The sequence below is a fragment of the Cervus canadensis genome, chromosome 25, assembly GCF_019320065.1.
Source record: "Cervus canadensis isolate Bull #8, Minnesota chromosome 25, ASM1932006v1, whole genome shotgun sequence".
In the NCBI taxonomy this organism is placed as follows: domain Eukaryota; kingdom Metazoa; phylum Chordata; class Mammalia; order Artiodactyla; family Cervidae; genus Cervus; species Cervus canadensis.
This window is the reverse complement of record NC_057410.1, coordinates 37,429,031-37,454,408: the sequence shown is the minus strand read 5'-3', so window position 1 is coordinate 37,454,408 and position 25,378 is coordinate 37,429,031. Positions and strand designations below refer to the sequence as shown.

General features: G+C 35.0%; 1 protein-coding gene across 2 annotated transcripts in view; it reads right to left on the bottom strand.

The window, feature by feature from the left end:
* Positions 1-25,378, bottom strand: part of CEP290 (centrosomal protein 290) — an 89,041-nt gene that overhangs the window by 36,609 nt on the left and 27,054 nt on the right. For both annotated transcript variants that reach the window (XM_043447537.1, XM_043447538.1), the window contains 13 exons: positions 23,547-23,711; positions 22,799-22,948; positions 21,069-21,184; positions 19,768-19,870; positions 19,447-19,677; positions 15,208-15,381; positions 12,824-12,935; positions 6,432-6,637; positions 5,362-5,513; positions 3,454-3,565; positions 2,376-2,831; positions 1,471-1,635; positions 388-495 (listed from right to left, as the gene is read on the bottom strand). In XM_043447537.1, the coding sequence (XP_043303472.1) occupies positions 388-495; positions 1,471-1,635; positions 2,376-2,831; positions 3,454-3,565; positions 5,362-5,513; positions 6,432-6,637; positions 12,824-12,935; positions 15,208-15,381; positions 19,447-19,677; positions 19,768-19,870; positions 21,069-21,184; positions 22,799-22,948; positions 23,547-23,711 (2,250 nt within the window). The remainder of the gene's footprint in view (positions 1-387; positions 496-1,470; positions 1,636-2,375; positions 2,832-3,453; positions 3,566-5,361; positions 5,514-6,431; positions 6,638-12,823; positions 12,936-15,207; positions 15,382-19,446; positions 19,678-19,767; positions 19,871-21,068; positions 21,185-22,798; positions 22,949-23,546; positions 23,712-25,378) is intronic.

Genomic DNA, 25,378 nt, shown 5'->3' with positions numbered 1-25,378 from the left:
AGAGAATGAACTGGTGGACACAGTGGGGGAAGGAGAGGGTGGGACGAATTGAAAGGGTATATACACTACCACATGTAAAATAGAGAGATACTGGTAAACCAGTGTATGACATGGGGAGCTCAACTCAGTACTCTTAACAAGCTAGAGGGCAGGATGCAGTGACTGGGAGGGAGGCTTATGAGGGATGGGACATATGTATACATATAGCTGATTCACAATATTGTATACCAGAAACTAATGCAACACTGTAAAGCAATTATCCTCCAACTAAAAAAAAAAAAGAAAAAAACAAATAAAATAAAATTCCATCCAACCTTAGAAAATACTTCTATTGGTTAACACTATAGGTCCTGCTATAGAGTAGCAAACAGGATTAATCATTTATACCTTTTGTGCTTCACTTAGTATTTCATTTTGCTGACGGTCAAAAACATCTAGTTGACGTTCCAGTTCAACTTCTCTCTGATCCCAAGCCATTTGTCTTTCTTCATGAAACTAAAAAAAGATAGTTGGGTCATATACACACAGAGACACTCACCAGGCCTATTAGAAGAATTTTTACATACATTTTTCTCCTTTAATCCTCACAATAACCATTTGAGGTCACTGCTATTATTTTCATATTAAGGAAAAAGGAAGAAAATTCAGAGATTAAGTAATTTGCCTAAGATCACAAAGACAGGCAGGCGTGGAGTCAGGATTTCAACCCATCCATGTACCCATCCATTCAATCATCCAAAACATGTTTAATGACATATTCTATGTGGCAAGTACTATTCAAGACAATGAGAACACAGCAGTAAACAAAACCAAGTCCCTTTTACCACAGGATTTATATACTACTGAGGGGGAGATAGTAAACAAATAAGTATGTCATATGTCAGAGGGCGATGAGTGCTATGGAGTAAAATGAAACTAGGTAATCCCTATTTAAGGAATCTTGATGATAAAATTTACTGTTGTATGTTGGGTAACTAGTGAAGGCCTCACTGATGAAGGTAAGACATGAGAGGTAAGATCAGAAGGCAGTGAAAGCATAAATAATACTGGTATCTTAGGTAAGAACAATTTAAGCAGAAGGAACAACAAAATTTCTAAGGCAAGTCAGCATCTGCTTAGTGAATTTCATCTGCCTCCAAAGCTTCGGTGCTTTATTCTATACCAAGCTGCCTTCTCTTATTCCATCAGTGACTGCCAGTAGAAACTTGTAAAGGTGAATTCAAATAACCAATAGTGAAATAAAAATTAACTTACCAAATAAACTTGTTTATGAATTCTTCCTTTTAAGACTACTAATGAAACTAAATAAATGAATAATGTATTTTTCATATAGCTTAAAAAATAAGAGGATATTTTATAAGAATAATAATAGAAGCTATACTTGATTACGAAAATAACATAGTCATCAATGCAATGTCGTTATATTAAAAACCTTAGCAACAAAACACCAAAATAAATATAAAATGAAACCTTATTCTGCTGCACAATTTCTTCCTCCAGACTACTGATTGTATGCTCATATTCGGAAATTATATTATTCAAATATTTTATTTCTTCTTTATCCTTGACTAATTCTCGATTGAGTTTAAGCTCTTGAAGACGGAGTTCTTCTATTTTTGTGTGCCAACTGATTACCTAAATATTTATAAATTACATATATAAATGTTAATATTATGTTAATAAATAATGTATTTCTCTACCAATCTTAATGATTTTAATACAAATTAATGCACATTCTAAAATAAGATATAAAATTATCCTTGGTGGTGCCAAAAAGAAAAGTTTATTTAGACTTTTTTAATAAGTAGACTCGTACCATAAAACATTTTTCAGAAGATGCTGAAATGGATATCACTAACATTCACATTTATTTATTCATTTACTTTCATGTATTTGTTGGGTCCTTAGTGTTTGTGTGTAATTGCAACATTGGTTTAACTTTCATAAACAAAAATCCCAATGTTTCTAGCCTAGAGAATAAAATTTAATTTCAAAATAATTATTTTTCATTAGTTCCTTCCAAATAAGAGTAAAAACAAAATTACATTAAAAAATAAATGGGCCAACTGCTTGTTTAATCACTATAATGTTTAAGGATAATTACAATTAATATTTAATTAATATATACTTCCCTAGAGTGTTTAAAATTCTTTGATATTACAATCTAAGCATTTCTACTGAAACTATGGCTTAGAGGAATCACATTTTATTTATAAACAGATATTCTAATAGCCCAAACTCCTAATAAAATCTAAATTAATAAATTATATCTGGAATTTTGCTCATATATTAAGCATTTTCCACATAGGCACATATTAACTCAAAATTATTATGTAACTCTTTCAAAAATACTGAACTTAAAATCAGTGTTTTACCTTTTGGGCTCCCCTGGCATCCTTTAAAGTGCTTATTAAATCTTCCAGTCCCTTTAACTTTAATTCCATCTCTAGTGTTTTGTTCTTCAGACTTCTATGCTCTTGTTGAGAATTTTTCATTTCTTCCATTATCTTAAGTTTGTCATTTTGTAACTGAATCATTGTCTTAGAGAACTTTTCCTGTTGTGCCAAAGGTAAAGCTCCACTAAATTGTCGTCGTAGAGACTGAATTGTTTGGCGCAGATGTTTTGCTCTGTTTCTCCCCTCCAAACGGGCATAAAAGAGAGCTTGTTCTTTTTCATCAAGTTTCTGCTCTAAGCGCAAATTCTGGGCCTCCACCTTCTGCAGTTTAGCTGTAAGTGACTCCAGCTTACCGAGAGCAGCAGCCTCACCAGCTTGGAGAGAGACTACGTGTTGGTGCAGCTTGGCAATGAGCGCCTTTTCGTCAGACTGTGCCTAATATAAAAATAAATATTTGTAGTAAGTTTCAAGTTTTCCCAGTAAAACTTACCATGGATTTAAAAATCAGAATTTACTAATTGAAAACAATATGCTACATGAGATCTGACAAAAATCTAACATTGCTTTAACATAAATTGCAAAAGAATGAAGAAGAAAAAGAACTAGAATGCAACTTATTTAAAATCTAAATCTGGCGCCTAACTACATACCAGCTGGAATATTACAAAGCTTTTTTTATACTTCCATATGTAAATAACAATACTGATAATAATACTAATGTAGACAACGGGCAATTTTTTTAATCCTAAAAAAACTATAATGTTAGAATATGTGAAAAACTATACATAGATACAAGAAACAATACTGTTATGAAAGATATTTCTCCCCATTGTCTGAACTGTGATCAGTAGTTGGCACAATGCATCTATAAGCATTTAAATGCTTTTCTGTGTTATCAATGGCATTTCAAATTAAAGTTTTTCTAATCAAGTTACAATTAAAGAAAACAGGAGCCTCGATTTGATATATCCTGATTAAAAATACAAAATGATCCAATATCTAATGTAAATTTTGGAAAGGAAAGGACTCTGTGTCCAAGAGTTAATACTGCACATACCTGATAGTCTAACAGCTGTGTTCTGATGGACTCTACTTCCTTCTCCCTGGACTGCTGTTGTGCATTCAAAATTTCAACTTGCCTTTTGGCAATATCAGAAATCTCTTTTAGTCTAGAAAGTAATAAGATACTTCAGATATGATTAGGTATATACTCTAAGTAAATAAATACTAGAATTTCCAATTTCTAGACCCTTGTAGAAAAGCTGTTAGCCGGCAGCATCTCTTCTTTTTATGAAATAGTAAAGTTTCCTGAAGTATTTCATGAAACATAATTCCATGAGAGGTTAATAAGTTTTAACCTCTGCATTCCCAACATTCCTCTCCCTTGAAAATTCATATACACAGTATCACATCAAATGCTCTGAGAAGTTCTAAAGTAAAAAAGGATCTCAATCTGTACATATACATTTTCCAAACATAAATGACCAACAAACTCCTGTCACAATTTTTTTCATGAGACACTTGTTACCATGGTTTGGTATAGCTGGAATAAGGTATTAGGTAGGCTTACTTGACAAATTGTACAGTTATGGTTACAGAAATTTAAAATTTCAAGGTCAATTAATGAATGCTTTAATTGACTAATTTATAAGTTAGCAGAAATGTGAAAAAGATTATACATTTATTCCAATTACCAAAAAAGGAGGGGAGCTTAATGATAATTATTAAATGTCCTATATGACTACTGTGATAAGATTAAATAGGTAAAGTAAAATGCATTTTACTTTGGACTGGAGAAATTTTAGTTCAGTGTAACTGCTAAGTTTGGTTTCCTCATATTGATTAGAAACTCTCACTGCCAGTTATATAAGTCTTAATCAATTAAAATACAACAAAATGATTAATTATAACTTAGTTTACTAAAAAAGGTGAGGTCCATGACATAAGAAGAATAAAGGAGTCCTTCATAGTGAAAGGGCTGAAAATGAGTGATATTACCAAAACAAGGTTCCAAAACAGTGGCTATAACTTTATGGGTAAGCCATAACTCTTTTTACTAATTATTTGAGATTGAGGAATCAACTCCAGGATCCTCATACCACTCTAAAGCGGTTAACACATGATTACAAACAAATGAATACAAGCACTACTGGTGTATAGTACTTCCTCCTACATATATTTTGAATTCTAAGAGAATAAACTGTTTTTTTATGTAAAATGAAAACAACAAATGTTATCTGGATTATTAAGTGGATTAGGATGATTCAATATATATTTAATACAAAGCACAGCGCATAGTGGGTAGCTTCCCAGGTGCTCGTCCACCTGCCAGTGTAGGCGATGCAGGTTAGAGCCCTGGGTTGGGAAGATTCCCTAGAGAAGGAAATGGCAACCCACTCGGTATTCTTGAAGGGAGAATTCCATGGACAGAGGAGCCTGGTGGGCTACAGCTCATGGGGTCACAAAGAGTCAGACACGACAACGAATGAGCCCACACACAGTAGACAGTAGATACCCAAGATGTGCAAACTGAATCAAATCTGAATTGTTCTTTATATTTTTACAGCAACCCTATTGTAAGTAGATATACTATTACTCTCTTAGTAAGTTTAAATAAATGCCACAACCTTTCCTTCCAAAAAGATACTAGTATGTGAAAAAAAATAGATCTCACAGGGTCCTGATGCCAAGTTCTGTGTTTTCTGTAATACTGGACTCTGATAAATGAAAATCTTGAGAAGTTATTTCCTCTCCAACATTACTATGTATGCCAGTTAAATATCAACCTTGTTAACATTACTTAACAGAGTTCTTACAAAAAGAAACCGCATCAACTGCCACTAAGGATATTGTCCTTTACCACTGCAACGAGGTTTCATAAACACAAAGTACAGTGGATACAGCTAACCAAAAGACTAACATGGACACAGCTAATCAAAAGACCAAAACTTGCACATGCACTTACTTTGATACTTCAACCTTTAGTTCCATTTCACTCTTCTCTAATTCTAGAATGTGTTGCCTGTCAGCATCACTTACTGTCTTGCTCACACTATCAGCTAATTCATCTCTTAACATCTGTTCCACTTTCTGTGCCTCCAAATTGATTCTGGTAAGCTGGGAAAATAACAAAAGATGTTCAGAAATACTAGTTTTTGGTGAAGTCTTTCCTTTTAATATACCCTTAAGCATCCTACAGTCTTTCTTTATTTTAGTCCAGATACTAATTTGGGTGTCAAGTATTAAGAATAGATTGAAGATGATGAGAGAAAAAGCCAGGAACAAATTAGGAAAACTCTAGTTGTATGTCAACTCACCAAGTCATTTATATTGGTCAACTCATAATCTAATAAGATATGAATCTATGATACTATTAATTTACTTTAAATGTTTGTTATATTTTACTTCAATTATATCATCTATAAATAAATCTAGTTAATATTAGTAAAATTTTAATATATTACTTAATGACTCAGTTAAAACAAACAAATAACATGAATGACCTGAGAAATTTACTAAGTCTCAAGGAAGAGTGCTTCTTCATTGTAAATTGTTGAATATTTGCAAACTATATTATTGCCAGACAATTTAATAATTTTGACCATATCAAAAAAGTCTAAAAACTTTCTATTAGAATGAAGTCCCTGAGAGGAGAGATAACTGTCTTTCTTATTTTGTGCTATAACTCCAGCACCCACACAGCATCTGGAATGTTATAGGCACTCAGAAATAATAATTGTTAAATGAATGGATGACAATGGAAGGAAATTCCATTATTAAGCAAATAACATCATTTTGCACATTAAATCTAAATTTTGTAATGCTGGTATGAAATAACAACTTAATCACAGGAATACATGGTTTCTTTTTAAACATTTCAGATATTAAACTACATTATTTATCCATTACATGAAACATAAGCACCATATTAATATGCTGCTTCAGAGTTACAAACAAACTTCTTCCAATAATACAATGGCTACCATGAATAATTCTTTACTCTCTAACTGTATGATAAAAATTATAATATCAAACCTCAGCAAATTTGGTTTCCAATTCAAAATTGCGTTCTTCCATTTGCTGTAGTGAAGTCTTCACATGTTCGTACATTTTTTGAGAATGTTCAGCCCGCTGCCTTTCATTTAATTCCTTCATCTCCAGCATAGTGATTTTTTTTGAAATAGAAACAATCTCACTGTTGGTTACAGACTTCTTTGCCTTATCCATGTTAGATTCATTTCCTATATGCAACGATATGTTGGTAAATCTCATGCTCTTCTTATCAAAATGTTATCCCCAATATTTTAGACACCATATAAGGAGGGAGTACGGTTCTGTGGAAAACACATGAGCCTTCTGAATTATGACAGACCTGGACACTAGGCGTAGCTGTTACAGCTTGTCTGTATGCTGCCTACCCCATTTAATCTCTCTGGAACTTCCATGTTTCATCAATCAAATGATCATAAAAATTATTCTTCATAGGGGAAAGGTGTATCGTGCTTTACTTTACTGAGCTTTGCAGATAACTGCATTTTTTTCTTTTTGTTTTTAAATTGAAGGTATGTGGCAACAGGCCTGAGCTGAGGGAGTCCACTGGTGCCATTTTTCCAATACCGTTTGCACACTTTGTGCTTTTGAGTCACAATGGGAATTCTCACAATATTTCACCCTTTTCCATGACTAGTATATTTGTTATGTGATCCATGATGAATGATCTTTGATGCTACTACTATGACAAACTGAAGGTTCAGATGATGGCTATCAGTTTTTAGCACTAAAGTATTTTAGGATTAAGGTATGCCCATTATTTGTTTATATATAATACGATTGCACACCTAATAGACTATAGTATAGTGTAAACATAATTTTTATAGGCACTGGAAACCAAAAAGTTTCTGTGACTCATTTATTGCACTATTTGTTTTGTTGTGCTGGTCTAGACCTGAACTTGTAGTATATCCAACATATGCCTGTACAGAAGTAACAATGTAAAAGATGTAGTATAGGAGGTATCACAAATAGGAAGTCAAAAAAGGGCAAATAAATACATTTTGTTAACTGAGAAACACACTATCAGAAGAAATACAGTGAAGTAACACTACTCTTTGAATGCAAGTTCAATGACTTTACTTTTAAAGTCTTAAAGAGTAAAAAAGTAAAACCTGAAGCCATGTGATTTATGGATTTCACCAAATATCTTCTTTAACCCTGAATATTATTTGGCTTTTGTATATATCTAATGGGCTTCCCAGGTGGCGCTAGTGGCAAAGACACTGTCTGCCAATGCAGAAGATCAAAGAGATGCGGGTTTGATCCCTGGGTTGGGAAGATCCCCTGGGTAGAGGAAATGACAACCCACTCAAGTATTCTTGCCTGGAGAATCCCATTATTTTATTATTATCTTTAAATATTTATTTATTTGTTCGGCTGTAGCAGGTCTCAGTTGCCACACACAGGTCTTCAATCTTTGTTGCAGAATGTGTGGTCTTTTAGTTGCGGCATGAGAACTCTTAGTTGTAGCATATGGGATCTAGTTCCCTGAACAGGGATCGAACCGGGACCCCCTGATGTAGCAGTGCAGAATCTTGGTCACTGGACCACCATCAAATTATTTATTTTAGTTAATTTTATTAGTTATTATGCCCTCATCTCATATATGCAGTTGTATAGCTTATTTTTGGACACAAAAGTTTGTGCTTAAATGAATAGAAAACAAAAAAACCACCCCAATTTACAATGGAAAGGTATCATGTAGGAAAGTCTTTAGTCATTTTTTAAGAAAAGAAAATGAATATTTCTGTTATGCATAACAGATGTGCTCCAGGAAAAAGAGAAAATTTGGTAGAGAGTTTTATTTTTTAGAGTATCAATTAATCATTATGTTCAGGGAAGTCAATTATTTTTAGGAACTGTGCAGTGATTCATTTTGTCTTTTACAATAATGCCCTTCTCCTATCTTTCTAGCTTCAAAAGCTTGCGTTCTATAACTGACTTTGCTCAAAAGTACATAAAATTTTTTGAAACCAGGCAAATTGTTTTGGTGTCTACATCAGTTTTAAGAAGTACTTCATTTTTTCCTGTATGTATCTTTAAAATAGTATATGATTTTAGAATAGTTGCTGCAGGCAGCGATCAAATAACTAGTAGTAACATTACTGAAAAGCTAAATGTGTTAGGAAAACATTATGGAACCATTTAGGCAAGTAAGCATCATGAAGGACAGAAAAAAAGTTGCAGTAAATATAAACATACAAAGAACATAAAACCCCTTTCCATTCTCTTTTGTGCTAAACTCTGATAGTGAAAAGAGACACTCCTGTATTTGGAGTGTCCTAGGGAGAGGAAGTGGTCAAACAGGAGATGGCAAGAGTAGACATTCTAGGAATCAGAGAACTAAAATGGACTGGAATGGGTGAATTTAACTCAGATGACCATTATATCTACTACTGTGGGCAAGAATCCCTTAGAAGAAATGGAGTAGCCATCATAGTTAACAAAAGAGTCTGAAATGCAGTACTTGGATGCAATCTCAAAAACGACAGAATGATCTCTGTTCGTTTCCAAGGCAAACCATTCAATATCACAGTAATCCAAGTCTATGCCCCAACCAGTAATGCTGAAGAAGCTGAAGATGAATGGTTCTATGAAGACCTACAAGACCTTTTAGAAATAACACCCCAAAAAGATGTCCTTTTCATTATAGGGGACTGGAATACAAAAGTAGGAAGTCAAGAAACACCTGGAGTAACAGGCAAATTTGGCCTTGGAGTACAGAATGAAGCAGGACAAAGGTTAATAGAGTTTTGCCAAGAGAACGCACTGGTCATAGCAAACACCCTCTTCCAACAACACAAGAGAAGGCTCTACACATGGACATCACCAGACGGTTGACACCGAAATCAGACTGATTATATTCTTTTCAGCCAAAGATGGAGAAGCTCTATACAGTTAGCAAAAACAAGACCAGGAGCTGACTGTGGCTCAGATCATGAACTCCTTATTGCCAAATTCAGACTTAAACTGAAGAAAGTAGGGAAAACCACTAGACCATGCAGGTATGACCTAAATCAAATCCCTTATGACTATACAGTGGAAGTGAGAAACAGATTTAAGGGACTAGATCTGATAGAGAGCCTGATGAACTATGGACGGAGGTTCATGACATTGTACAGGAGACAGGGATCAAGACCATCCCCATGGAAAAGAAATGCAAAAAGGCAAAATGGTTGTCTGAGGTGGCCTTACAAATAGCTGTGAGAAGAAGAGAAGCGAAAAGCAAAGGAGAAAAGGAAAGATATTCCCATCTGAATGCAGAGCTCCAAAGAACAGCCAGGAGAGATAAGAAAGCCTTCCTCGGCGATCAATGCGAAGAAATAGAGGAAAACAACAGAATGGGAAAGAGTAGAGATCTCTTCAAGAAAATTGGAGATATCAAGGGAACATTTCAGGCAAAGATGGGTTTAATAAAGGACAGAAATGGTATGGACCTAACAGAAGCAGAAGATATTAAGAAGAGGTGGCAAGATTACACAGAAGAACTGTACAAAAAAGATCTTCACGACCCAGATAATCACAGTGGTGTGATCACTGACCTAGAGCCAGACATCCTGGAATGTGAAGTCAAGTGGGCCTTAGGAAACATCACTACGAACAAAGCTAGTGGATGTGATAGAATTCCAGTTGAGCTATTTCAAATCCTGAAAGATGATGCTGTGAAAGTGCTGCACTCAATATGCCAGCAAATTTGGAGAACTCAGCAGTGGCCACAGGACTGGAAAACGTCAGTTTTCATTCCAATCCCAAAGAAAGGTAATGCCAAGGAATGTTCAAACTACCGCACAATTGCACTCATCTCTCACGCTAGTAAAGTATTGCTCTAAATGCTCCAAGCCAGGCTTCAGCGATACATGAACAGTGAACTTCCAGATGTTTTAAGCTGGCTTTAGAAAAGGCAGAGGAACCAGAGATCAAATTGCCAATATCCTCTGGATCATTGAAAAAGCAAGAGAGTTCCAGAAAAACATCTATTTCTGCTTTATTGACTACGCCAAAGCCTTCGACTGTGTGGATCACAATAAACTGTGGAAAATTCTGAAAGAGATGGCAATACCAGACCACCTGACCTGCCTCTTGAGAAACCTGTATGCAGGTCAGGAAGCAACAGTTAGAACTGGACATGGAACAACAGACTGGTTCCAAATAGGAAAAGGAGTACGTCAAGGCTGTATATTGTCACCCTGCTTATTTAACTTATATGCAGAGTACATCATGAGAAACACTGGGCTGGAAGAAGCACAAGCTGGAATCAAGATTGCCAGGAGAAATATCAATAACCTGAGATATGCAGATGACACCACCCTTATGGCAGAGAGTGAAGAGGAACTAAAAAGCCTCTTGATGAAAGTGAAAGAGGAGAGTGAAAAAGTTGGCTTAAAGCTTAACATTCAGAAAACTAAGATCATGGCATCTAGTCCCATCACCTCATGGGAAATAGATGGGGAGACAGTGGAAACCGTGGCTGACTTTATTTTTTTGGGCTCCAAAATCACTGCAGATGGTGATTGCAGCCATGAAATTAAAAGATGCTTACTCCTTGGAAGGAAAGTTATGACCAACCTAGACAGCATATTAAAAAGCAGAGACATTACTTTGCCAACAAAGGTCCGTCTGGTCAAGGCTATAGTTTTTCCAGTGGTCATATATGGATGTGAGAGTTGGACTGTGAAGAAAGCTGAGTGCCGAAAAATTGATGCTTTTGAACTGTGGTGTTGGAGAAGACTCTTGAGAGTCCCCTGGACTGCCAGGAGATCCAACCAGTCCATCCTGAAGGAGATAAGTCCTGGGTGTTCATTGGAAGGACTGATGCTGAAGCTGAAAGTCCCAATACTTTGGCCACCTGATGTGAAGAGCTGACTCATTTGCAAAGACCCTGATGCTGGGAGGGATTGGGAGCAGGAGGAGGAGGGGACGACAGAGGATGAGATGGCTGGATGGCATCACCGACTTGATGGGCATGAGTTTGAGTCAACTCTGGGAGTTGGTGATGGACAGGGAGGCCTGGTGTTCTGCAATTGATGGAGTCGCAAAGAGTCGGACACGACTGAGCGACTGAACTGAACTGACCTGAACTGAGGGAGAGTAACAGCCAACACCATTCAATTCCTGCAGGGAAAAAAGCTAATAAAGTGACACTTATAAACAAAGAGATAAGGAAGGGCAACAGGAAATAAAAGCTTTTAAAACTTCAATGATATAAAGCCATGTATCAGAGAGATTAAAGTATTTGAAATTAAGGAATTTCTACAAGGAATTCAGCACTTATTAAAGAGACATAGGATAGGATGAGCTTACTGAAACTGTATATAATATTCTTTTCTCTATCTTATTTAAAATGGCATCTTCTTTCATTTAAGGGTTACATGAAAGTCAAATCACTTTTAATCTCTTAATGAATTAAAAATCACATTTCTAAAAGTAGTTTATTTTAGACTTCCCAATATCAAGCCTCTCTCTAAACTATGTGTCAGTTAACAATTTAACAGTAACAGAAACCTTGAAAAATATTAGAGCTCCAAGGTATAGAAAACAAACAAATTAAAAGAAACACCTTACCCAAAGGAGCAAATTTATTTGTAAAGTATAAAGCATAATGCTAGTAAGATAAAATAACTTAAATCTTATGAACTAGGAAACTAGGAAAACCATTTGAAAAACTAATAAGGAAAATCTTAGCAAGCCACATATAATTTAATACCCTTTGAAACAATATCTCTGTTAGATACACATGAAAATGTTGACTACAGCAATAAATAAGCAATAGCAAACTTAGAAAAGCTGGTGATTTAATCCCTCAAACACAGTAATTTATGGCATGAATATAAGTATGATGAATAAAAAATATTTTGTATCTACTAAATATAGCATACAATGTTTATTATAATTTTAAGTATATAAAATATATAAACATGTATAAGGTAACACATAAAAGATATATTAGTGGAACTATGAGCAATATGTTCAAGGTCATCTTTTAATTTAAAAATATCAAAAGATATATTGCTAATATAACTTTACACAGAGTGAAAGAGCTCATTATACTGTCATTAAAATACAGATATTTCAAAATTATCATCTGCATTAATTCTTAAACGGTTCAATATACCTAATGCTAACTCATACATTTTAGCACATATGATTTCATTAGAAACAAACCCAATTTAATAACTAAAAACCAAATCTTGGTAGAGGTTAGTACAGCATAGTATCCATCAACTGCCTGTTAAATTACACAGTGAGGCAGAGAGTTCATTTTTTATCAAACAACTTTCTATTTATCTATCTGGTATAGAAAGAGAACTTTAAATGAAAAAAATATTCACTATTAGATCTTAACTATTTTATATTATCAGAGTCATAATGCTTACCTAATTTAGTTTCTTGCTCCCAGGCTTGTTCAATGGTGTGAAGCTTTTCTTTGGTAATCTCCAGTTCTTTACTGATAGACTCCATTTGCTCTTTTAGGGATACATTTTCACACTAAATAAAACAGCGACATTACTGAGAAAGTACCCTGTAATTCAGACTAATACCACAGAAGTGACATTGTCATAACTTTACATAATAATCTGCTAAAGCTCACCATCTATTTTTTTAACAAAAGTAGAAGTTTCCCTAGATGTAACACAAATATAGACATACACATGTATATATGTTGTATAAACACATATATAAAATATTATTTTAAAATAATCATCAAAATCTTGTATATCCAGTATATAAAATTGTATACTTGTATATCTTGTACATCCTAACCTTCTGAGTAGTAGCTTATGCCATGTTCACTTTTGGCCAACAGGGATACTCAATAGTTTCACAACCTTCCCTTAAGGAAGGTAAGGGCATCGTCAGATTCCTGTTTAGAATGACCATTCTGGTGGCAGCAAGTAGGATGTAACATTGAAATGAGGGTATGGACACGGAACAACAGACTGGTTCCAAATAGGAAAAGGAGTACGTCAAGGCTGTATATTGTCACCCTGCTTATTTAACTTATATGCAGAGTACATCATGAGAAATGCTGGACTGGATGAAGCGTAAGCTGGAATCAAGATTGCCAGGAGAAATATCAATAACCTCAGAAATGCAGATGACACCACACTCATGGCAGAAAGCAAAGAAGAACTAAAGAGCCTCTTGATGAAAGTGAAAGAGGAGAGTGAAAAAGTTGGCTTAAAACTCAACATTCAGAAAACTAAGATCATGGCATCTGGTCCCATCACTTCATGGCAAATAGATGGGGAAGCAGTGGAAACTGTGAGACTTCATTTTTTGGGGCTCCAAAATCACTGCAGATGGTGACTGCAGTCATGAAATTAAAAGACGCTTGCTCCTTGGAAGAAAAGTTACGACAACCTAGACAGCATATTAAAAAGCAGAGACATTACTTTGCCAACAAAAGTCTGTCCAGTCAAAGCCTTGGTTTTTCCATTAGTCATGTATGGATGTGAGAGTTGGACTATAAAGAAAGCTGAGCACTGAAGAATTGATGCTTTTGAACTGTGGTGTTGGAGAAGACTCTTGAGAGTCCCTTGGACTGCAAGGAGATCCAACCAGTCCATCCTAAAGGAAATCAGTCCTGAATATTCATTGGAAGGACTGATACTGAAGCTGAAACTCCAATACTTTGGCCACCTCATGCGAAGAACTGACTCATTGGAAAAGACCTTGATGCTGGGAAAGATTGAAGGTGGGAAGAGAAGGGGATGACAGAGAATGAGATGGTTGGATGGCATCACCGACTTGATGGATATGAGTTTGAGTAAGCTCCGGGAATTTGTGATACAGGGAAGCCGACATACTGCAGTCCATGGGGTTGCAAAGAGTTGGACATGACTGAACAACTGAACAACAAAAACAGGTAATTGTGTAGGAGCCACTGAAAGCTATTCAGAATATTTTCTTGAATATGTCCCCCTAAGCAAGTGAGAGCTTTCCAACCAAAAGATTTAGATCTCATTCTACTTCAATCAGAGTATCATAAAAGAAAATGAACCAAAAGACATAGTTTCTTAGTTTTGATGAAGAAGAGAAACAAAAACAGGAGTTTAATGTAAAACGTATGAAGATCAAGCAGCTAGAAGAGAATTATAAAGGGTCTTGGGTCCTATTCATGAAAGTGAAAGTGTTAGTCGCTCGGTCCTGTCCAACTCTATGAGACCCCATGGACTGTACCCCACCAGGCTCCTCTATCCATGGAATTCTCCAAGAATCCTGGGAGTGGGTAGCCATTCCCTTCTCTAGGAGATCTTCTCCACTCAGGGATCAAACCCAGAACTTTTGCAATGTAGGCAGCTTCTTTACTATCTGAGCCACCAGGGTTCTTTCATAGACTCCTTGAATTAAACCAAGACCCTCCATGCCACTCCTCTCTCTGGGTATTAAGAAAGGCTCCGGATTTGCAGAGGTCACCCATGGTCCAGAAAGAGCGACTTATGTCTCATCTACTCTCTGCTATATCCATCCCCAAAAACTATGGGCCATGAGGGAATCCGAGATCAGGGTAAGAGAAAGTGGTGGATGCTTAATAATGCTTTCTCTTTTGATTACATTATCCTATATGTTTCACGTTCTTTTTTCTTTTTTAAGTGCCTGGCTTAAGAGGTCTGATTCAGCTAAATTATGCAAATGGGCTAAGAATGATGACCTGGAAGAAGCTGTCCAGAAATTATTCTCTACCTACAGATATCACCCCCCCCACACACACACAAAAAGGCTAATATCACAAGGTTTATGGATCACATCAACTTACCTCTAGGTGTTCCAAGTTATTTGTTCTTTGAACAAGCATATTATCTTTTTGCAAGATATCTCTGTACTTAGCAGTCAGTTCATTGTATTGTCTATTGGCCAATTCTAGTTCTGACAGAGAGACACTATTATCCACAACTTTTTGTAGTGCTGCAATCTTGAAAACGGCCATTTCCTATGTAAATAAAGATACACTGAATTGAAGTGTTGTATTTTTTTTTCTGGTAAAGCACCAGCCACTTTTGAGATAATACAGCTGAAAGCAAAACAGATTTCAGAATCATTAAAAAAAAATTAGATGTATCCTGTATGAAAACATATTGCAATAATTATTAATTACTTTCATACAAGAAATAATATTTGGACATTGAAAATCTTAACATAAATAAAATGAATTCTTTTATAACTCCTGTCATAGTTAAATGAAATTCAATTAATTTGAGAAGAGTGTATATACAGCAGCAAGAAAGCATATCACTTAGAATATATCTTTGGATGGCTTTTTAAAATGTTATATGAGATTTTAAAAAATTTGTCTTTTGAAAACTGAAAGGCAAAATTTGCATCCCTGCAGGTAACATGCAGTTTAGCTATTTCTGCTGTTTTTATTTTATTTTTTCGGCTGTGCCGGGTCTTTGCTGCGGTGCAGGGCTCTTCTCTGGTTGTGCCAAGCAGCCGCTACTCTCTAGTTGTGGAGCTCCTCACTGTGTGGTGCTTCTCACTGTGGGCGGCTTCTCTTGCTGCAGAGCGCGGGCGCCAAGACGTGCGGGCTTCAGTAGTCGCGGTTCCCCGGCTCCAGGTCACAGGCTCAACAGCTGCGGCACACAGGTTCAACTGCTCCACAGTATGCCGGATCTTCCCAGACCAGGGATTGAAAACATGTCTCCTGCACTGCCAGGCAGATTCTTTATCACTGAGCTACCAGGGAAGTCCCTATTTCTGATTATTTATAATTAAAAATACTTGCTATAAAATTAAAGAAGATCTTTTGTTTTGAAAAAGTTTGAATATTCAAAGATATTTTGAAAAATATTATTCAGGGAGAAAAAAGTTCTTTGAATCATAGCTATCTATGATAAATAATATCAAAGTCTAAATTACTTGGTTCATCTTCAACTCTTTAACTACAGAGCTATAAAAGTCATTACTTAAAGACATCGTATTAACACCAAAAAGAAATGTCTGAACAGAAAACCAAATTTATGACATGACAAAGATAAAGAATTTATGAGTTCCCCGATGGTCCAGTGTTAGGACTTAGCACTTTCACTGTGGGGGCCAGGGTTCAATCCCTGGTCGGGGAACTAAAAGCCTGCAAGTCAAGTGGCAGAGCCAAAAATCAAAAATAAAAAAAAGTAAAAAAACACAAAGAATGATTTACAGTTATAATTCATTCTGAAGTAGAATAATGAGGGGAAAATATTTGTAATAGTACTTCAGATCTCATTTTGAAAACTTCCTTATATAAATAAATATCCCCTATTCTACCTTACCCTTGGGATTCTGTTTCACTTTTGCTGTGGGGTGAGGGAGATCATGTTTCCCATCTTTAAAAAAACAGATGTATAGAACAGACTTTTGGACTCTGTGGGAGAAGGCGAGGGGGGATGATCTGAGAGAACAGCATTGAAACATGTATATTATCAATTGTGAAATAGATCGCCAGTCCAGGTTTGATGCATGAGACAAGTGCTCAGGGCTGGTGCACTGGGATGACCCAGAGGGATGGGATGGGGAGGGAGGTGGTAGGGGGATTCAGGATGGGGAACACATGTAAATCCATGGCTGATTCATGTCAAGGTATGGCAAAAACCACTACACTATTGTAAAGTAACTAGCCTCCAACTAATATAAATAAATGAAAAAAAAAAATAACCCTCTCCCTTTTCTTTTTAGCTTTCAAAGTGTTGCAAAAACAAACAAAAATTCAGGCTGAAGAGGAAGAAAATTCCAGTTCTTTCTTCCTTCTATCTCAAATACTAACCATATTTGTAATACTCCCAAGGAAAACATTCTACAAAATATAACACAAAAATAAGAATATTTCATATTGTAGATAGGTTTATTAGCATGACAATTTCACTCATTATTACATTTAAAAGGAAATGGCAAGGAACTCAAGTAACATTTTAATTTTTCTTTGAATTCTTTGGTTTACATTGTTGTTGTCATTTACTCACTAAGTCATGCCCAAGTCTTTTGCTACTCCATGAACTGGAGCCCACCAGGCTCCTCTGTCCATGAGATCTCTCATAAGAACACTGGGGTGGGATGTCATTTCTTTCTCCAGGGGCTCTTCCTGGCCCAGGGATTGGACCTATGTTTCTTGCACTGCAGGCGGATTCTTTACCACCGAGTCACCAGGGAAGATTTACATGCTCCTATATAAATTCAGACATGTCAAAGGAATATATGCATACTTAAATAAGCTATAAGATCAGATGTAAAGCAAGATGTAGAAGAATACATATGACATGCAATTTTTTGTGTCTTTGCTAACACTTGCAAAAGAAAACAGAAGGATTTTCAGTTACCTAAAGGGGGTGAAGGGCTTCCCAGGTGGCTCAGTAGTAAAGAACCCACCTGTCAATGCAGGAAACGCAGGTTCAATCCCTGGGTTGGGAAGATTCCCCAGAGTAGAAAGTGGCAACTTATTCCAGTATTCTTGCCTGGGCAATCCCACTCAAGATTTCAGAGGAGCCTGGCAGGCTACAGTCCATGGGGTCACAGAAGAGTTGGAGACGACTTAGCAACGAAACAACAACAACAACAAAGAGGCGAATGGGTGGAATATGATAAAGCAAAAGGTACAAGGACTGAAGTAAGATTTCTCTGATGACATCTTTTGTGTAAATGCTTTATGTATTCAAATTTAATTTTTAAAAAGTTATCCCTGAAATTGAAAACAAATGTAAAATAAATAGCCTAACCACAGCAAATGTATATCATAACCACACAAAGAATTACTTCACATCACTATAGAATATATTATTTTGATGACACATCCTTAGAGATATTATAAAGACAGTAAGAACTGTAAAGAAACTTTAAACTACACCTGACAGTAGGAACCATGTTTCAAGATAACTAAAGAACTTTGGCTTATGAGGAAAAGCTGTTTATTTTATAAAAGAATGTCTGCTAATAGATGCTGCTGCTGCTAAGTTGCTTCAGTTGTGTCTGACTCTGTGCGACTCCATAGACGGCAACCCACTAGGCTCCTCTGTCCCTGGGATTCTCCAGGCAAGAACACTGGAGTGGGTTGCCGTTTCCTTCTCCAATGCATGGAAGTGAAAAGTGAAAGTGAAGTCATTCAGTTATGCCCGACTCTTAGCGACCCCATGGACTGCAGCCTACCAGGCTCCTCCGTCCATGGGATTCTCCAGGCAAGAGTACTGGAGTGGGATGCCATTGCCTTCTCTGGCTAATAAATGAAATGTACACAATAAACTAGAAAAATAATGACTTTTGCAACTCTTAATGAAATAATTGGGTCAGGCAACAACAATTACCAGTGGATGTTAAAATCATTAGAGAACTGATAAAGAACTGGTTATTTGCATGGTATCAAAATATTACCAAAGAGTTAATTAACTAAATCACTTAAAAAGAGATATATGGCTGTCTCCCCCTTAACACAGTTATCAATCATGAAACATGGGACTACCAGACATTCCATCTCTTGAATGATACAATATAAAGTATTATTTATAAAGAACAAAGTGTTCTTGCCAAAATGTTTCCTTGAATACAACCACAGCTTCAAAGTTAACTTTTAGTAAATATAATGGTTAGAGGAACAAATAAAATTATGACAGAATATAATTAAACATTCAATATTTTCCAGAGAGGGGAAAAGGAAAAGGGGGAGATTCTATATTAAAAAGATTTAAGATATGAAACATCCAAGGACAATGCAGAGTCCTTGACTGGATCCAGGAACAACTAAGGAAATGTGAATGTGGTCTGGACATTCAACAATATATAAAGTATTGTTGTCAATTTTGTTAAGTATGATAAAGTTACTGTGGTTATGTAAACAGAAGAAGACTTCTTTTTAGAGATGCATACTAAAATCCTAAGGGGAGAAATGTCTGCAATTAAAATACTCTTACAAAAAGCAAATGGAGCGATTATGGTCAAATGTTAATAACTGTTTACTATTAATCCAGGTGACAGTTAGTCATCATACTATCCTTCTCATCTGAAAATTTTCAGAGTTGAGAAAAATCAGACATACCTTAAAACGTTGCAAACGTCCAATTTTTTCACCAACTTCAGCTTCCATTGACATCAATTCATTCTTCTGTTTCCCATTTTCTTTTCTAAGCTGTCTCTCCATTTCTACCAAAGTAGTATATTGCCGGATGAGTGACTTTTCATTCACCTGTAAGACTGTGATCTTTCTACTATTTTCTGCAAGTGTTTTCTTCATTTCATCTGAATCCATCTGAAGAGCACTGAGCAAATTCTGCACAAAGTCACATTTATATTACTTGTTGAATCTAGCTATCTTAGTTTGAATAATACTGCATATTGATTTTAAAAGTGCTTTACTTACATTATATTCTTTTACTTTTATAGCATCTTGCTGGATTTGATCCTCAAGTCTTTTTTTTTCCTCTTTCATTGTTTCAGATTCTGTTTTCCAGTTCTCCTTTTCACTTAAAAAGAATTTTTAAAAAAAGCAACACAGTAAATCTATAGGAAGAGATAACTTTAGATAATGGAAATTTAGTTACCATAAAACAAGAGAAATTATAACTAATCAACATATGGTAACATAAGTTAAAATGCCATTTGAAAGGGTTAACCCTGGAAGTTATTATTATTATTTAATAAATTGAAGGTAAAGAAATTATTTTATCAAATTATTTAAACTACAAATTACTACTCTATAACTATTACATTATAATGATAATGGATCTTGTAAATATTTTATTAAAAACAGACGATAATTGAGAAAATAATCAATATTCCAAACTTACTCTGGAAATCAAGTCTCGGTATTCTGACCCTATTCTTAAATTTGAGTGTTAAATAATCGTGAAATACTTAGAATCCATACAAAGTAATACATCATTAGACTTAAAGAAGGTGTATAATATATTGTTGCCTACCCAGACCTCCAATCTGGTTGGCATAAACCACTTACGGTGTCAGCACTGAATGGTTCAAACCTGGACATATGAATTGGAGAGCTCATTTACTATTCTGGCTAATGAGATCTAAGTCTGTCGGAGGCCTCTAGAAAAAATTTTATAAATAAAAACAAAGAATTATGTGAAAAGAAAACACCCCTCTTCTTCAATGGACATGGTTCCATCTTCCTTGAACTCCTACCTCCTAATTTGACATACACTAGAAGATTCCCAAACATGACCTACCCTATACTTAGCTTTGGCTTTCCTGTTGGATTAAATCATAATCACTCTTAGTGTTTAAACCATCTTTGATCAGATATTCTAATTATTTCTAAAGATATTAGTCCATTAGTACAGATGAGATGGCAGAGATAAGAAAGGCTAGTTCTCTATGAAAACACATGAATAATGATGATGGTGATGAAAAAGAACTACTAACTGCTGACACAAACTGTTCATATGTGCCATGATATTCACAAAACACTCAGATCTGGGCATTTCCACATAATTAATTATTTTACATAATTAAGTCATTACATTAATAGTAACTATGAAAAAGTATTACTATCACAGAATTTTATGGACAAGGAACTAAAACACAAAGCAGAGGTGAAGAGTAGAAGAAAAAAGAGAAGAAAATATCTAAATATTTTTTGTTACTTAACTTTAATAAGAATATGCTACATTTATATTTATAAAGTTTTGCTAACACCTATACCTTAGGTATTCTTTATATAATAAGCTTTGTTGATGACGAATTACTGCAAATTTTCTGTTATAGTCTTCAAGAGAATCTTCTAAATTCTTTAACTTATTTTCTTTATATTCTAGTTCCTAAAAATTGGTTTAGAAATGAGAATGAAAAAAGCATCAGGATATATTTTAAATATGAAACTATAAATTCATATTATGACAAGATTATAGAAAAATATATGAGATAACAGACAACAAATCCATAAGGAGCCCAGATCATTTCTATGATTATTTTGAACATCTTATGGCATATGGAATGAGATAATATGTGTAAAAGAGAAGTGCTATGAAACAGATAAGATTATTTTCATCATATATTTATAATAGTTACAGGAACCATACAAGTGATCAGATACAGTGGTTACAAACTTGCCTCTAGCCACTCAGCCCCACATACCCTTTAGTGAACATATGCATCCATCCCTCCACTCAAATTGTCCTCTCCAATTATTTACTTTTGAAGATGAAGAAACTTGAGCCTCAGAAATATCAAGTAACTTATTTAACATTAAAAAACTCATTAGTACTCTGCTTGGTAACCATTTTCTGAGATGTATGCCAAGCTTGGTGCCAGGTGCCTTACATATTTGCAGATCTAACACTTGCAGTCAGGTCTGGCTGACTCCAAAGACCTTGCTACTTCCAGCACTCTGCGCTGCCTTATGATTGGGAGTTCAAGTATTGTTTTTCCACTTTGAACAGTGGCAGATTTTTAACTGGTGTTTGCTAATCTATCACAATGCTTTCTATGTGTTTTGGGTGTGTGTGTGTTTTTACACAAAGATGAAAAAATAATGAATCATCACAAGTAACACGACAAGGTTATACTGTCACTATTATTGACAGTGTTCCTGAAGCAAAAAAGAATAAATTCAGGAAGAGTGTTAAAATCAGAAATTTAAGAATAATGATACAACATGAATTATAAAGTAATGATCTAATAAACAGTTCAATTCTAATACTCAAAGATTAAGTGATGTAATTTACAAATACAAGCATTTGATAAGCATAACTCAAGTATATTCACAAGTGGATTACTTAGGAAAGGGGAACAGCAGTGCTTATAACCAAAAACTTATTTTCATTGATTCTGAACACATTTTTGTAATTATATTTGCAAAGTAGGTGATTTTATGGCTGTTCAGACTCCAAATGAAAAAATGAAAAGCAACTCTCATCAGGCCATTCATAACGACCAAAACAGAGACAGCAAAGCTGACAAACAAATATAGAGCAAGCAGTATCCTCTCTGATTTGCTAATGGATTAACTAACATCTTACAGGGCAAAGGGAAGAAAGAAATAAAAGATAATTTTAAGACAGCTTTTCTTAAAAGTTTTTCTTGTAGTCAACACACAAAAAAGGAACAATTCTAATCATTACACAAAAGACTGTGTCAGACTTTATTCATCTGAATTGCTTTTCCAACCAGTAATAGATAGAAGAGCTCACCTTACTTATACATTACTACCTTATAGTAGCTGCATGTTATTCTATCTGTCAATCATGTATTTCATATGCATGGCACACATGCTTTTCATTCAGATGAACAGAATAAACTGCTTTTATTCATAACATTCCATCTAACATCAAAATCCAGTAAAAATACATCTCACTGTTAAAAGTCTAAGAACTCAAAGAAACAGCTGATGATTAAATTGTTATTATGCTATTCACATATAAAGTTTTCAGTACCTGTAAGATATGTATTAAATATTCATTCTGAGAATTAATAATATTGGCACTAGATGGTGCTATCCCATCAGGTAAGTCTATTCCTTTAAACACAACATTTGATCCTTCTGTTTGTCGTAAAAGACTGCTTTCTTTTTCAAGATGATCTATCTGGAAACAAACAGTTCAGAAATGAGAATCTCATCTGTTACAAAAAAAGAAAGACAAATTAAAAAGCAGTAACTTACATTTCCTAAAGAGTAACTTTAACAAGTAGATATATGAATGCTCTGCCAGGTACTAATTAAATTATAATGTAATTTCTGCTTAGAGATGCCTAAGAATACATTTAAAATCTTTGTATCCTTTTATATTTTCCTAGTGGTTCAAACGGTAAAGAATCTGCCTGCAATGCTGGAGACAGGGGTTCGACCCCTGGGTCAGGGAAGATCCTCTGGAGAACGAAATGGAAACCTATTCCAATATTCTTGCCTGGAAAATCCCATGGACAGAGGAGCCTGGCAGGCTACAGTCCATGAGATCACAAAGAGTCAGACACGACTGAGCAACTAACACACAAACATTTTTACATTATAAGGTACTCATTTTTCCACTAAATTTATTTTAAAAATCCAAACAGAAGCTTTTCTAATATAGAAAGAATTAATTCAAGGGGCATTTTCTCATAAAACAGTCATTTAAAAAAAAGTTTCACATTAAACCTTTGTTCATAAGCTTAGCATTTTCTTTTATTTAAAAAAATTCTCACCTTTAAATGTGCTTTTGTCAACTGCTGAGAATAATTTATAGCCTCTTTCCGAGATTCTCTGAGCTCCTGTCTTAATTCTTCATTCCTTCCAGTAAGTTGATCAACTTGGGCTTTTAAATGTAGATTGGCATCAAATATTCCTTCTGCATTCTTTGATTCTATAGCCTAATATATTTAAATTATATTGAAATGTAAAGAAAAACATTAAAATCATAGTATAATAATCCATCTTTAAATAACACTCATATTTAAGCATGATACTACTCCCATGTGTAATAATGTATACCAACTCTATCTCTTACAAATTTATAAGAAACCAGTTAACCTACATCAGTATTACCAAACATACTGATCACCTCATTCTAACAATTAACAAATATTGAGTTAACCCAAGTAGACTGGTAGACCAGAAAAACAACTAAACAGGAACAAGATGACTAAAGTTCAAATATAAACCAATCTCTTACTAGCTGGGCAAGTGACTTAAAATTCCTTAAATCTTAGCTTCTTTATCTCTAAAAAAGGGGAAATAATGTTAGCTCTGTTCACTTCACAAAGCTTTTACACAGTCAAAATGAGATAATTTATATGTAAGTACTTTGAAACCATGAAGCATCTTAAAGTAAAACTGAAGCAATGGAATGAAATAGCTACTACATTCAATTAGATAAAATTTCACTGCTTCCTTTCCATACAGTTGAAGCATACAAGATAATAAAAGCAAAGTATGATAAAATAGTCTTATCCAAGAGTTCTGGATAAACAAAAATAGTATGAATATTGAAGTCACCAACCCACTTCTAATACTATGTCTCAGATCAAACTCTATTCTACAAGGGGAACTCTATTTAGTAATCAAATATTGACAAAATAAACAGCCCAGTAAAATTCTAACTTTTTCTATTTTAACTGACAGCCTCTGGCGTTCCTAATACTACTGCTTCCATAGAATTCATCTGCTTCTCTTCTGAGTTGTTATTTTTCCTTTTTTCTGATTGATATGCCCCATCCAATGACATAGCAGTACCTCCTCTAAGAGATCATCAGAATGGCACTTTAGATCAGATAATTGTTATGCACTTAAGTCCACTTTCTATTGCTATAGGATACTTTTCAGCGTCCCTAATCACTGTCTAATTCAATCTCATTTTCCAAAAGACCTTATAGACAACAAGACAACTAACTAGACTACTCTGTCATCTGTCAGAGTACCTCCTTCTGCCTATTTCTTCCTGCTATCCCTTTTGAATTAGTATAAGTTATTACTTCATGTGGCCTGTTCTGCTCTTCTTAGGTTAAAGGCTTACTCTTAGAAATCTACTGCTTTGAGTTAAATCCCAGATCACACTCTTGATGAGATTACATATGATTTTACTCATCTTGCTGCCTCTGTCTCAGCGTGAGCCTTAAAATAAAAAGTGGAGATGACAGAAGAAAGTATCAGTGAACTTGAAGATAAATCAATAGCAATTATCCAACTCAGAGAAAAAAAGATAAAATATTAGGGAAAAAATGAACAGAGCCTCAGGGATTTGTCTAACATGTATCACTGGAGTCCTAGAGACAATGGGGGCAGAAAAAATAATGAAGAAATTAATGGCAGAAAATTTCTCAACTGTGGTGAATAACAAGTGAACAAGCTCAGGAAACAAACAAGGCACACACACACACACACACACACACACACACACACACACACACACACACACACACACACACCCCTTTGGCACATTACAGTCACACTGGTGAAAACAAAATAAAAAGAGAAAGTTTTTAAGTAGTCTGAGAACTATACATTTCATGCAGTGGAATGACTCAAATGACAGTAATGT